This window comes from Coregonus lavaretus, assembly GCF_964263955.1.
Source record: "Coregonus lavaretus genome assembly, chromosome: 24".
Taxonomy (NCBI): Eukaryota; Metazoa; Chordata; class Actinopteri; order Salmoniformes; family Salmonidae; genus Coregonus; species Coregonus lavaretus.
In genome coordinates this window covers 33,781,539-33,795,943 of record NC_140011.1, presented here as the reverse complement: position 1 = coordinate 33,795,943, position 14,405 = coordinate 33,781,539, and the positions used below count along the sequence as shown (strand labels likewise).

General features: G+C 44.8%; 1 protein-coding gene across 1 annotated transcript in view; it reads right to left on the bottom strand.

The window, feature by feature from the left end:
• Nucleotides 1-6,345: 6,345 nt before the first annotated feature.
• The window catches only part of LOC311099831 (signal-induced proliferation-associated protein 1-like), a gene marked incomplete at both ends in the record, with an annotated part of 10,325 nt that continues 2,265 nt past the window's right edge, over nucleotides 6,346-14,405 (bottom strand). The window contains 9 exons of the mRNA XM_084140571.1: nucleotides 6,346-6,489; nucleotides 9,701-9,779; nucleotides 9,980-10,026; nucleotides 10,647-10,711; nucleotides 10,951-11,049; nucleotides 12,097-12,229; nucleotides 12,354-12,480; nucleotides 12,841-13,245; nucleotides 14,092-14,366. Of these exons, the coding sequence (XP_083996697.1) occupies nucleotides 6,346-6,489; nucleotides 9,701-9,779; nucleotides 9,980-10,026; nucleotides 10,647-10,711; nucleotides 10,951-11,049; nucleotides 12,097-12,229; nucleotides 12,354-12,480; nucleotides 12,841-13,245; nucleotides 14,092-14,366 (1,374 nt within the window). The remainder of the gene's footprint in view (nucleotides 6,490-9,700; nucleotides 9,780-9,979; nucleotides 10,027-10,646; nucleotides 10,712-10,950; nucleotides 11,050-12,096; nucleotides 12,230-12,353; nucleotides 12,481-12,840; nucleotides 13,246-14,091; nucleotides 14,367-14,405) is intronic.

The window sequence follows — 14,405 nt, the reverse complement described above, 5'->3', positions numbered from 1 at the left end:
CCGTGACATCCATGCCTTGAGATCACACAATATTACACATGAGGAGTGGATGGATGGAGAAGGAACGACAGCACTTACAGCCTTCAGATCGGTAGACAGATTCAAAGGTCGGCGACAGCAGAATCAGGTTCAAACACGAGAGTTGAGGCGGTGGCAAGCGGTACGGTCTTTCTGCCTTGACACTATTCACACTGGTTCTAAAGTCGTGTCCGTCGTCGTGTTGTGCGCTGCGTTTGTGGGAGCCACTAGGCGGCGACATGCTCGCCGTCATTCAATTCATAGAGTGCAACAAAACAAAATCCAAACAGGCTGTGCTTAGGCAATTTTCTAAGATAGCCTATTTCCTCAAGCAACCAGTGTGATAATTTGTCATCTGAACATAGTGATAGAAATTCTTCATGAGCTATACATTTACAATAGACAATATTAGGCCTAGGATACTACTGTGCTACTGTAGTCAAACAATAAGAGTGATGTGTTTGGCAAAATGCAAAATTGGCCTGGTTTTTCACAGACATTATATCTGAAAAAGAGAGAGGTCGAGTCCCCCCCCCCCACACACACACACATTCATGCTACACACACATCACCTGAAACACACTCACTCTCTCTTGTCTACCAATCTGACACACACAGAGACACACACACACCAGTGCATGCTGTCTATGTTTACAGAACATCGGTGAGTCAAACCTGCGTTAAGCCCTACAACTATGTCTGACACGTTTTGCTCTGGCCCCTAGTGAAGATTCTGCCCGCAGAACCAACCCCAAATAAAGACATAAGCCCTTGTATTGTTGTCATCAGCCCTTCTCCAGGTGTCAGGCCAGGGAAGAGAAAGAGCTTCACCACGGCTTGTGTTTAGGAAAGTTTCCCTGGGGACACAGTCCAGGGAAGGGTTTTTGTTATGTTGTCTTGGTGTGTTACGGATCACACTTGTGTGGAATGAGATTTGGAAAATGTATTTGCCTTTCTTTAATGTATGCACTCGGGCGGGAAGACATTGAACACCGTCAAACACAAGCCTCTGTTTTCTGTAGTGTTTACTCTGAGTGTATGTATATGTGTGTGCACATGCATGAGGAGACTATATATAGTCAATTCCATTAAATAAACATTTCCCTTCCTTTATTTAGTCGTATTGTCATTACACCACTCTGTCACCTTAGTTTCACATGCAGTAAAACTGCTCAGACTGATTGTAAGGCTTTCCATATGAAGAGTTTCATTCCAAAACACTATATATCCATTTTCAGAAATGTTAGTAAATTAGCGTTTATTTATTTAAAGAACTTATGAAAGAGATTGGTGTGTTTTTTTCACTATCTAATCATGGCATGGGGTTGTTCAATGACAGAAATGTATTTGTTTATATTTATCACTTGATGGTTTCATTTCAGAGAGACAAATAATCATGTTTTTTTGCAAAAGCTAGGTTTTACACAGTCAGATGTAACAACTACATTTTGTATAAATAAATGTACAAATGATACATTTGTGACATCAATATTTAAGACAAAAAGAAAAGTAATATGAGATCTGTATGTAGAACATTTACATTTGACATTTTTGTCATTTAGCAGATGCTCTTATCCAGAGTGACTTACAGTAAGTACATTCATCTTAAGATAGCTAGGTGAGACAACCACATATCACAGTCAAATACAAGATACAAACATTCCATTCCAGCTAAACACTGGATATATAGTGTTTTGCAAAAACACACATTTTCATATCCATCTAAAATCTATGAATAAAAAAAATCTGAGAACAGTAATATTTTACACACACATTAAGGTCCCCATAAGCAATCATTTCTGATGAAAAAAACACAAATGTGAAAAATTGGTTGATACAGCATTTTGGAAATATTCTCTTCATATCTAGTCTGTACAGTCACCCATAGAAAGGGCCTCAGAGTCCGATATCTACTTCTGATTGTATCAGTTACATGAATGATGCTGATCACAGCAAATATAATGGAGGATCTGAAGGGTCTAGTTATTGGATCACTGCAGTAGGGGTTGTATCATATTTGAATAACCAGACAGAGTAAAACTAATAATGCACTAATAATGCACTCAAGTCAGGACTTGTAATCTGATGTAATCATGTTGTTACACTGTTATCAACATGTTGTTTTTTATTACACTGAATAGCATCAAAATAACAATCCTCAATGGGATATTGAACAAAGGGATATCAGCTTCCCAACACTGCCATTTCTGAGGCCTCAGAAAGAAACATTGAGAATCATAGCATGGACACACCAAACACTTCTAAAGGTACAGAGGATTCTTTATTGCCATGTCCTCCAGTTCACAGTACATGAACAACATTTATTCAATGTACTTTTCTTGTGAGAGAATGAACAGGTTTAGAGGTGGCATCATACTGAAAACATGTTTTTGTGTTTTACAATACATTCCCTCAGTGTGCCACTGCCTGGTTGTGGTAAAGTCAGCTCTTTAACTGGCTGAGCTGAGTGCATAATGTGTGCTACCGTTCTGACATGATGTGTGGCCCAGGCCTGCCGTAAACCTCCACTGGGGATATGACTTCATGTGTGGTTCCACTAGTAATAATGTACTGTATTCTGTCTTCCCTATAGTAATGCTCACAGAAATACACCCCTTTCTCCAACAGCAACAAAGAGATGTCATTCCAGCTCTGTGCGGTAAGTAGGGCATTTACTGACACCATGGTTTCCTGTAAGGATGTTGCGATGACATATAAGGCAAACCAATAAGAGGATAACAGGAAACCGCTGGTCATTTATCGCAGCTTTTACAGCATGGAGGGGAGGAGGCAACAACCACAATGTCTCTACCAGGGATCTTTCTTACAGGTTTACTATTGGCTGGGTGGAGATAATTTGCCAGCTGATGTAGCCTACAGCAGGTGAGTGAATGGCCTATTGAATTGTTACTATCTGCAATGTGTTGTTAGGTGTCAGACATAACGTTCTGTGTTAGGTGTCAGACATACGTTCTGTGTTAGGTGTCAGACATACGTTCTGTGTTAGGTGTCAGACATAACGTTCTGTGTTAGGTGTCAGACATACGTTCTGTGTTAGGTGTCAGACATAACGTTCTGTGTTAGGTGTCAGACATACGTTCTGTGTTAGGTGTCAGACATACGTTCTGTGTTAGGTGTCAGACATACGTTCTGTGTTAGGTGTCAGACATAACGTTCTGTGTTAGGTGTCAGACATACGTTCTGTGTTAGGTGTCAGACATACGTTCTGTGTTAGGTGTCAGACATAACGTTCTGTGTTAGGTGCCAGACATACCTTCTGTGATGCATAAATGGGGCTTCAAAGTGCACTCAGAGTGTGATTTGGAGGATGGTTCATACCTGTCCAAATGATTGTGGAAAGTTATGTTTTTCTGCACCGAATGATTATGATTCAATAGGGTTGGAGATGCTGGTCCTTAACCAGCGCTATACAGAATAAATCCCATTAACCTAGCAAAACCAAACACAAACTTCATATCGTCTTCATATAACCCTTTTGACACTTTCCTGGGGTCCCTAAACCCATCTTATTGTAGGTCTTCTTTTGAATTTAATTAGGGCCGCAGACGGTCAGTTGGAGGATTGAAGAGCGGACCCTGGAGAGACCCCATACGAACCAACCTTACATCTGCGTCTGTCATGTGGCAGACACACCTGTCTATCCTGCAGGAAACAGGACAACCTGTCACTGTCTGCTACCAACCACCATGAAGAATGGAAATGAAGACACCAAGCTGAGTTACCGTACATTACACTTTCAGGTAGGCAGAATGTCTGAGAGAGAAGCCTTCACATGAACTAGTCTGACAATGTTGTCTGTCCTGTACTCTCTGGACATTCTGAGCGTCACTCTTTAAGGCGTACCTAGTTGCATTAGAAACCTTATTGAATGTGAACGTAGGAGCTCTGAATGAATAGCTCAATAGTAATATGATAATAATAACCATTATTATTTCCCCAAGAAATACTAGAACATTGCAGAAATATTTTTCCTCCTGTCTTCTTGTGTTTGAATTTCTACAAAAAAAAAAAAGTATTATTCCTTAAAACCAACCCCCACCATACCAGTTTAACTTTATAGCACATGTAATTGCTTCCTCCCTCCCCTTGTATTAAAACATCTAACAAGGAATTCCACATTTGCAAGATTAATAAGTTATTACATGTTTATACATACATACACACACATACAGAGGGGAGCTAGGAAGTTGCCTGGTGCATTATCATGCTTCAACAACCTCCTAGAATCTAAAGAACTATACAGAAGAACACAGTAAACATCAGATATTCTTCCACTTCTCAACTCTGCTAATCATTTCCAACAAGGCATCACCATTTTAAACAGCATGGATCAAACAGCCTGTTCGGGCACATTTACACTTGTCTGCATATTAAACCATCCTGCAATGGAGGGCATACACAACCTGATGCACTAAGTAACATTGAACACTTCAGCTGTACATGTCATCTTCACATATAGATAAAGTTTAGATTTATAATTTAATTAGAATATATCGTAATCTGCTGGTACCGGTTAATCACAGTGACTCTAAAATAAAATTACAAGAGGAAGTAAAAGGGTTATGTACAAAAAAATAAAATTAAAATAAAGTAGCATTGAGTCAAGGTGACTGACGATTGTTTGGCATCCCTTCCAAAGTTTGAGTTTAGTTATTTTGGGTGTGTGTGGCACAGCTGGGTCCAGTGGTCTGAGTGGGGTGTAGGAGATCTGCCCTGGCGTCTTTTGGCAGAACAGTCTTGGAGGAGGAATAATCCCATCCTCCTCTGATCTCATATTGTTATTGGCGTCATCAGCATTGAACCTGAAGATGAGGTGGGATGAGGTGAAGGGGTGAGATCAAATCCACGTTCATTTTTCAAGCAAGGCATAAACCTGGGCAGGAGGTTAAGAGGTTAAATATGTGCCCTGTCCCATGCCGATATAGGTTATGCTAAAAGTGCAAAAACAAGGCAGAAACACACATACAGTAGGTACACACACAGAAGGATGACATGAAGGAATCCCTCATCCACAGTCAACCACTCCAGAACCATTCTGAATTCATTTCAAATACACTGAATTATCATTGTAGCCAGCAAACAAACACAAAATATAATTGAACACAGATGGCTGTGTTCACTAAAGGAATCCTGTCCAGTTTACGTTAAATCTTTACAATATTTTTTTTCTTTCAAAGGAGAGCTGCTGTGTGGCAATGCATGGTTCAGTCCAGCAGGAGGTGCACTTTCTACAGTGTAGCTTCTACAACCAGTCTTTAAGGGGTAATGAGGATCTCTTCCATTGTTTCATCCTCATCAGAGGTATTATCCACTTCAATATCCGTTTCAACTACTTGCACGGAACACCACCAGCTCTCTGAGTCCATTCGGTGAGTCAATTCCCTTATAACTAAATAGCATCTCATTCCCTGAAAGCAGACATGAAATACTCTGCTACTGGCCGACTCAAGTCCACAACCATTCAAATGAAGCTGAGGCGGTATGGAGGGGAGAGAATGGTGTCTCTACACAATGAACTAACCATTCTGTGAGCAGGTTGGCAGAGAGAGGCAGGGTCAGTCCGTCTTTTCAAGCAGGCTGCCTGCAGGCATGTCATTGTCATTTTTCCTATGTAGCTCCAAGGCCCTCCACTCTAATGGTGCACTGCTGAGCTGTTTGTTCTCAGTCCGAGACATTGCATATCATGGAGAGGGTTGAGCAGAGAGGAGAGAGAGACTACTGTTTACATACTGTACACACACTTTGGGTCAATTGAAATAAACAGCCACCAAACATGCTGCACACGTGTCTCTTCATCTAAATCAATTGGGTAGCTTTAAGCAATTGCTATTCTGCCCAACTTGTCAAGTATGTGAAGCAAGATATAATAACCATGGTGACGCACGCACGCGCACACTCACGGTTTAAAAAAACACACTCTTGGGTAAAGCGCAACCCTGGATATGCTGCACAACTGGTCAAGCTATTGAGAAGACCATCAGATGGTGAGAAATTACTCTGGGTTGTTTTTTCAGTTGGTTCTACACCCATGGGCTGGGCCAGAGTTCAAATGTCATTCTGCAGAATGCAGAGTATTATGCATGTGAATGTGTGTGTATGTTTGTGTGTGTGTGTGTGTGTGTATTGATGTACAGTGAGCAACAGCAATAGAGTATGTTGATGTATTGAGCATGGGTGTTTGTATACAATATTAAATGTGTTGTGTGTCCGGCCTGTGTTTATGATCTGTGTGAGATCGTCTGTGGGTATATGTTTGTGTGTGTGTGTTTGTGTGTCTGTGTACAGATAGTGTGTACTGTGACGGAGTTAACAGGGCTTGTTGACATTGCACAGCAGCTCGGTGACTTTGATGAGGCGGGCCACGGTGCTCTGGGATTCCTCCTGCAGCCGCTGGTTATTCTGCCTGAGGCTCTGCACCTCGGCCTGCAGCACCGCCTTGTCCTCCTTCTCCTGCCAGGGAGCGGCACACAACAACACCCGTCTGTCAGACCACCATGGCTGGGATGGATGGAGGGGTGAGAGGGGGCTGGGTGTGGGTGGAGGTGGGTGAGGGCTGGCTTGGACTGGGCTAGACAGCAGGCACACGCAGACAGACGGGTTCACAAACATACACATACATGCCTTGTAGTAGTGGTAGCAGTGTAAGCAAGACAAGGTACTATAGAAGTACACACACACCAGATACACGCGCACACACACACACACACACACACTCACACTCACACACGCAAATACAAACCAATTTCCTTCCATAAAAGCACTCCATAGGGAGAAGTGGAGTATGGAGGAAATGTTTAGACGGATTTACTATGGCAACCACTTGTTCCAGACCAAACAACCAATTAATAAATCAATCACTCATTAAACAAGAGCAGAGGAAATGCCATAACATTTGATTTCCAATGTAGCTGATTGTTATACAAGTGAGATTTCTATAAAGACCCAAGCTCCAAAATGTCTTGCATTCCTCATCATCCAAACAGCAGGGGTCACCCTAGTCCCTCACTACTTGGAACTCAGTTTGAAATCAGCTATTGCAACTTTCAGAGCGGTGATTTGCCATAGTAAATGCTTCCTGTTTGCTATGTCACAAACTGTAGCAAGAGCTGTGACAGACAGGAAATCGGAGGCTTAGGGTAGACAAAAAGACAGGGGCCATTGCCAGCACAACCAGTGTTGCCAACAGCATTATTACTTCAACACTATACCTTTTAATTGACTTTTGTATTAAAAAGTGTTGTGCATTGTGACATATTCTGTTCACTTGCAGCAACAAAGTCATTGATCAACAAAGAAAGATCATCATTGCAGAACGTTGGCAACATTGAATGCAGAGTAATGTCAGATTCTCTGTCTGCAGTGGGCGAGGGGGTTTGAGCAATGGTATGAAATGTAAGCTCATTGTAACTTAATCTTCAATAAGTACAGTGTGCCATGAGTTAGTGAGCTATACTTAGCCTGGCCAATTAGCTTGGTGATTGAATTTAATCAAACTCAACCTCTACAAAAATGGCATGAATGCAATGTTATATTGCCTCCCCGCACAATTGCCTTGTGTAATGGTGTTTATTTGTTTGACTGTCTACACAGAGAGGGGGTTCTATCCGGACTGACTCCTGTGCTGTCTGTCTATCTGTCTGTCTGTCTGGTGTGATGTGATGTCAGTGAGTCGTGGGATGAGGAGGGGGCAGGTTACGGTTATTTGACAATAACAATTAATGATAGATGAGACCAGTTAGGTATTATCATCAATCTGGGTCAATAGGAATTCTCTTTGGTAGCGGCAGTACTGTTTGTCCTTGCTGGTTCAACTCCCTAGTGGGCCATAGTGCAACTGTGCCCTGGAGCAAGTCAATTAACCTGAAAGTACAAGTCAATTAACCTGAAAGTACAAGTCAATTAACCTGAAAGTATTCAGATTTAGAATTGGAAAATGAACAAATGTAAAGATGTAAGTCAAACAGCAAGCAAAGTAACAAATGATCACCACATCAGGTGATTGTTCATTTGGTCATACTGTACTAGCTTACTAGCTCCAGTACTGTAAACCCTCCCCGTCTTGGCAGCCATGGACAGAAACCAAATACTAACCAAAAGTAGCCCATGTGACACATCACACTTCAGAATGGAACCTAACTAGCTACTCTGAGGTAAGACCATTCCCACGGTCTTAGTTCATTCCTACGTTTTTCTGCTGGACATACTATAGGACTGGGACACCCCATAACCAACCATGCTCACTCACTCTCCCAGGGCAGAAGGTAAACAACAGAGAAAAGTGAAAATGGATCATCTGATGTGGCAGTTCCCTGTTAGGTTGTCCTCCTTCTTTGGTTCATTGTCCCTGACTGTCAATGTCTGTGTGTTGTCTAGATTGATGATAACACTGTGTTAATGGTGAGTGTTCAGAGGAGTTACAAAAACAGAGGGTAAGACTTTGGTGATGTTGGTGTTATAGCCACAGGATTGTGACCAGAATATCTGCAGAGTTAGATTCTTATGTGTGCTTCATGTCTCACATGTTTCAAGAACCAAGTTGAGCGAATAGCATTTGCACTAAAATCCTTAGAATGTCATTCACTTAGTTGGATGCCAGTTTTAAACACTGGCAGTGTGGCATCTCTTTGATATCTGAGTGGTGAAAAGGACTACGTTGGAGGGGATATAGAACGCTGCACACCATAGGGTTTCATTTTACCTCAGAGATTAAACACCCTCGTTACTGTAACAAAGGAATCATGTTTCACCCAAATGTGTTTAAGGATGCTTGGGAGGCTTCCAAACCCTCTTTCTCTCTCTCTCCTTCTTTCGCTCTTTCTCACCCTTTCTCCAACTTGCTTCAGTCTTCCTTTTCCTTTCCAGATTCTCTACATTATGTAACCAACTTAACACTACCAGAGCAGCTAGTCATTCAGTAGTTGTGAGGGCTTCAAAGGTCATCCATCCCCAAGTCCCCATGTTTCCCAGAGAAGAGCCTGTGAATGGAGAAATGGTGCTAAGAGGTCCTGAGGCTGCACACAGGGATGACTGACAGCCTGTCAGACTTTCAGGGTTGTGAGGAGGAACTTCGCTTACATTTCTCACATCCATGAAGGACCCCATAGGTGGTTTTGGGTTATTGGGTTAATGAACTCAGGTCTGTTTTTTAGTAGTTCCATTTCCAATTGTTATTTTGTTGTCAATGCAACAACAGAGGAAAAATCTCATGCTGTACTTGCCTCTACTGCCATTGGTCGCTTAGTGTTGAGAGAGTGAGCATGGTTGCCCAAAGTCCCTCCAGCCAATCTTCTCATCTCCTCTGTTCACCCTGCCCAATGACAAGACAGGTTTCTTTTGCTTGGCCCGCCCTACTTCTACATTCCCTCTGTCTGTCTGTCTGTCTGTCTGTCTGTCTGTCTGTCTGTCTGTCTGTCTGTCTGTCTGTCTGTCTGTCTGTCTGTCTGTCTGTCTGTCTGTTTGTCTGTCTGTCTGTCTGTCTGTCTCTCTCTCTGTCTGTCTGTGTGTCTGCAGGAGGTTGGGTGAGGAGAAGGGAGGGTGGGGTACAGGGTAGGGTCGAGGGTAAGTGGATGGGGATGGGGGGGTCGTGGGGTCACTGTGTGGGCAGGATGCTGTGAGGGGGGTCTGGGGAGGGGCTGTGGTTGGCCATCTGAATGGGGAGTACCTTTTGCAGGTCGTCCTGCAGCCTCTTCAGCATGGCCTCCAGTTGGGACACCTTCTCCTCCAGGTGGCCCGGTGAGTCACTGGCGAAACGGGACAGAGACACACATTCAGCATATAGTTTGGTGGTGTCTGTACGTGTTTCCTGTATCCTCTCTGTTTTGTGTGTGTATGAGAAGACAGTGGGTAAAATATATGTATGTGTGTGAGCAAGAGAGACATTGAGTCAGAATGGAAGACACAATAAAGGGGGGAATGAGTTGAAAGAGGAACATGCCATCACACTGAGTCAAACAGAGGGGAGCCTGATGCACTGGCCGTGACCCCACTCTCCGAGGGGTCTCAGGGGGAGTTGGGATATGCAAAAAACACATTTCCAATTCACACGTATGAAACAGGACAAATACAAGCAACCATCAACTGATTATAAATCAGCAAGAAAGAATGAGAATACATAACCAGGCAGGAGAGAGAGAGAGAGAGAGAGGAGAGAGAGAGGAGAGAGAGAGAGAGAGAGAGAGAGAGAGAGAGAGAGAGAGCGAGAGAGAGAGAGAGAGAGAGAGAGAGAGAGAGAGAGAGAGAGGAGAGAGAGAGAGAGACAGAGAGAGAGAGAGAGAGAGGAGAGAGAGAGAGAGAGACAGAGAGAGACAGGAGAGAGAGAGAGAGAGAGTTGAAGAAAGACAATGTGAGAGATGATGAGGAGAGATCTAAGGACAGGCAATATGCCAAAGAGCCAGTATCATGATGAGCAACTGAGAGGCTGAAATATGCACACTGTTCAAAAGTCCATCTCTGATTTAGAACCTCCCACAGGAAGATCCACACAAAGGACAGAGGCCAATGAGTCAGACACCATTTGGAGTTCACATACACAGAGAGACATGCAGAGAGGTCTACAGTGATCCAATCTCAGTGTGTGTGTGTGTGTATAGCTAGAGACCCAAACCCACCTCTCCCTTCATGTCCTTTAGCTTGCCATCTGTCACGGAGTCTGCTCCTTGGGTCCCATCTCCTGCTTTACCGGTGTGAAATATGACACACTCACTCACCCATGTTAGTCACTGAGCCCAACCACACAGAGCCAAGTCATACAGAGCCAGCCATATAGACTGGATAGAGAATATACTGTCTTTTGTTTTCAGCAGTGCTAATTTGGCCATTTCCTGTGGTAATGTATCAAATATGACAGATGTAGATGCATTTAGTAAAATAACATATTATGTTGTCATCCCATGCAGATAGATGTCTTCTTACCTTCACGTGACAAGGCTTCTAGGATGCTGCGGCATGCTGTGGCTAGATCAGCTATAGACTGCCACTCCTCCTCTGAGGAATCTGTGGTCTCTGACAGGACTGAGGGAAAGAAACAGAGTTTCAATGTGCTTTCATAACAAAGGCATATCAACGAGGTGAGCAGCAAACCATGACAATACAGTAGGACAACACAACAGGATTGTGGGATTTATGAGCAGGCAAATTCATTCTGTGGTTCGACAAGGACAAAGAGCCACCACCAGGGGGTGTTACAACAATGTTTTGCTGCCTTGGTGGCGCTGCCCGACTAGCTGCAGTGTGAGAGCAAGAAGTGGGTTCTTTCAATCTCTGTGTGTGACGGCCTTCTGGAGTGTGGGGAGGGAAATAGAGACAATCTCCTCCAAAAAAGCTGAAGTATCTGCTGAGAGGATGAGTGTGTGAGCTCTTACAGAAACAGTGTGATGATTCTCATAGCCTCACGGCAGAGAAAGAGAGAGAGCAGATGGTCCAAAAGGGATCCTTGATTTGAGGCAGCCTACAGCCCACCCCGTTCACCCCTCCCACCCCCCATCTGTCCCTCCTTTGGTCTGTAGCTGGTAGGGGGTGGTAAAGGGGCGGGGGGCATATTGGGTTAGGGGGATAGGGGGCAGCCTAGATGAAAGACGAGGGACAAAGGGATGGAAGGGAGGGCTAAAGGAGGATAATGAGGAGAGGGGTTTAGGGGAGAAAGGGTCTGGGGGCTAAAAAGGGATTTGAGTCTCAATTACAGCAGAGAGCATTTTTGAACAGTTGTAATTGTTCAGTTTCAGCACCATTCGGCCTGGCCTTATCAGCTGGTACAGGGCACAAGGTCTGCACAGAGGCCTTTTGTTTCAGACGGCTGTCTGTCTGCCATCATCAGGAGGGTGATCAACATCGCTGAGCAGTTGCTAATAGACGCTATTGTTTATGCATGCCAGTGTTAAAGTGCTGTTTAATAAACAGGAGAAATACATGGGAAATAGGATTCATAACACATCAACAACCTCACCTATTAAACAGGACTTCTACCTAGGGGTAGTTGATATTTGAGGATGTGGTGATGGTAATGAGGTGTGTAAGGACATTATGGAGGATATAGTGATGGCAGTGTGGTGGAATACCCACTCTTGGTGATGGAGTTGTGTAGGCTCAGGGCTCGGGAGTTTCTCTCCGCTCTGTCCAGACACGACAACCGGGTGGAGGACAGGGAGGGGTCACTCGCTGATGCCCTCTCCTCACCCAACTCAGCCCCCACAAACTAGAGGGAAAGAGAGAGATAGAAACAGTCAGAGAAGGAGGTTAGAGGTTTATCGAGAAGGGAACCTTCATCAGATTATTATCCAGATTGTCATCTGTCTCCATGCCTGTGTGTGTCTCTGTACCTGTTCCTCGTCCAGGGGCACCTTGGGTTTGACCCCCAGGATGAGGCCAGGCGTGGCATCTCTCAGCTCCCCTGGGTTCTCATAGATGTGATGCTTCACCATCACACCCACGTTGTCATACACATGCCTGTCACAGAGAGACACGGAGAGATTGAGACATACACAGATTATAAATCCGCTGTTTACACTAATGACTTTCCAATCCAATCTGGAGGGCAAACTAGTAATCTAGGGCAAACTAGTTAATCTAGTAATCTTCAGGATAGCTGAGATTTGGGCTAAAATTTTGGTTTAGCAGTTTGTTTCTTCTTCCTGTGAAACCATAAACACACACACACACACACACACACACACACACACATACACACACAAAAATACCTAGTAAAAACCATTATGTTTGAACTCATGATGACTAGGATGTCAGAAAATCCTCGGAGGAATAAATAACCTGAGGTTTATGATGAGGCTGAGGGTGGAGGTCACATACCCATCACATATGTCCCGGCAGGACGGGTGCCTCTCTAGGGAGTAGCTGCGTGTTAGCTGGGAGGGGGTGATCTCCACGGTCTGGTTGAGGGGGTGGTCCTGCAGGGAGGTGGCCCGTAACAGAGGCAGGCTGGGTGGGGAGAGGAGGGATCCCTGGTCCCCCTGGTCCCCCTGGTCCTCCTCACCCTGTCCCGTCTCTGACAGCCTGTCCTCAGCCTCTCCTCCCTCCGCTGGTCCCTCCATCGTCTCTGCCTCCTTCCCCTCTCCCTGTTCCCGTTCCTCTTCCTCCATCTCCTCCTCTTCCTCCTCCTCCCTCTCGTCCAGCACCCAGGCCTCTCCAGACTGGCCCTCCCCAGGTTTACGCTCTGCATCCTGGATGGCTTTCTGGTATAACTCTGAGAAACTCCTGGAGCCATCCGAGACAGCCAGAAAGGAAGAAAAGTTTCACCAACAAGATGGTATTACTAGATAAATATTACATAAATATATACTTCCCTTTTAATACACTCCGTTTATTCATGAATGATACAGTATTCTAGAGCAGTACCTCCGAGCCACACGGATGAGGAGGATTTTGTACAACAACAAAAAACTCTATTTACCTACGAAAAAACATGGCATCTCTTTGAAATCCAAAATGTGTCATTCCCTGACAGTGGTCACACTTTTGGGGTTGTTCTTGAACACGACTGTCAAAACCGTATCTACTAATGAGGGGGTTCTCTCTCTCTAGATATTTCCACCAGCCAGTTTGACGTGTATATGGTGAGCCCTGTTGTGAAGCTAATATCCTGTTTAGTGTTGCCTTTCCTCTATCTAAGTAGTCCCTCCTTTACCAGGCTGCAGTAACACTGTACCACTGTCCATCTGGCTGACATTAGAAGAATGTAGAGGGCTTTGCTAACTGCCACTACCTGGGTCACTATCATTAGAGGCCATTAGAGCCATTGATTGGTGGTTAACCAGCTGGTGGGACACTGACTACAGCACGCCATAAAAAATAGAGTGAGCTGTGACCCTGGAATGGTGCCTCACTGGCCTCCTGAATTCATCTGATCCCCTCAGCCCTCTCTCCTCCTCCCTTATCCTTTAACCCCTCATCAACATTAGTCTTCACCTACCAAACTACCTAGAACCCTGACCCCACCCTTCTCTCTCCTTAATCCTCGCCATGTTACCCTCCCCTCCCCACTGTCCTGTATCCCCATCCATCTCTCACTACCCCTCACCCCCCTTCACCCCCCTCTCTGACCTGCGGGGCTTGCCGTTCTCATCTGGAGGAATGACAGTGATGTGGATCTTGTGGGCGGTGCGGAGCAGTCTGGCTCTCTCCTCTGGTCCTAGGTGCACCAGGGCGTGGCCACACAGACGCACCACCCGCGCCCCCAGCTGCAGACCCCCGCTCTCCGCGTAGCCGAACCGCTGCAGATCCGTCACAAAGCCCTCCTCGCTCATCAGGAAGCCTGGCTGGCCCACCCCATCACGCAGGGGGGTCACCTCCCGTGCCTCGCACCCCCGCGTCACCAACTGGACACAACAACAGGACACAGTGAGTTGAATACAGTA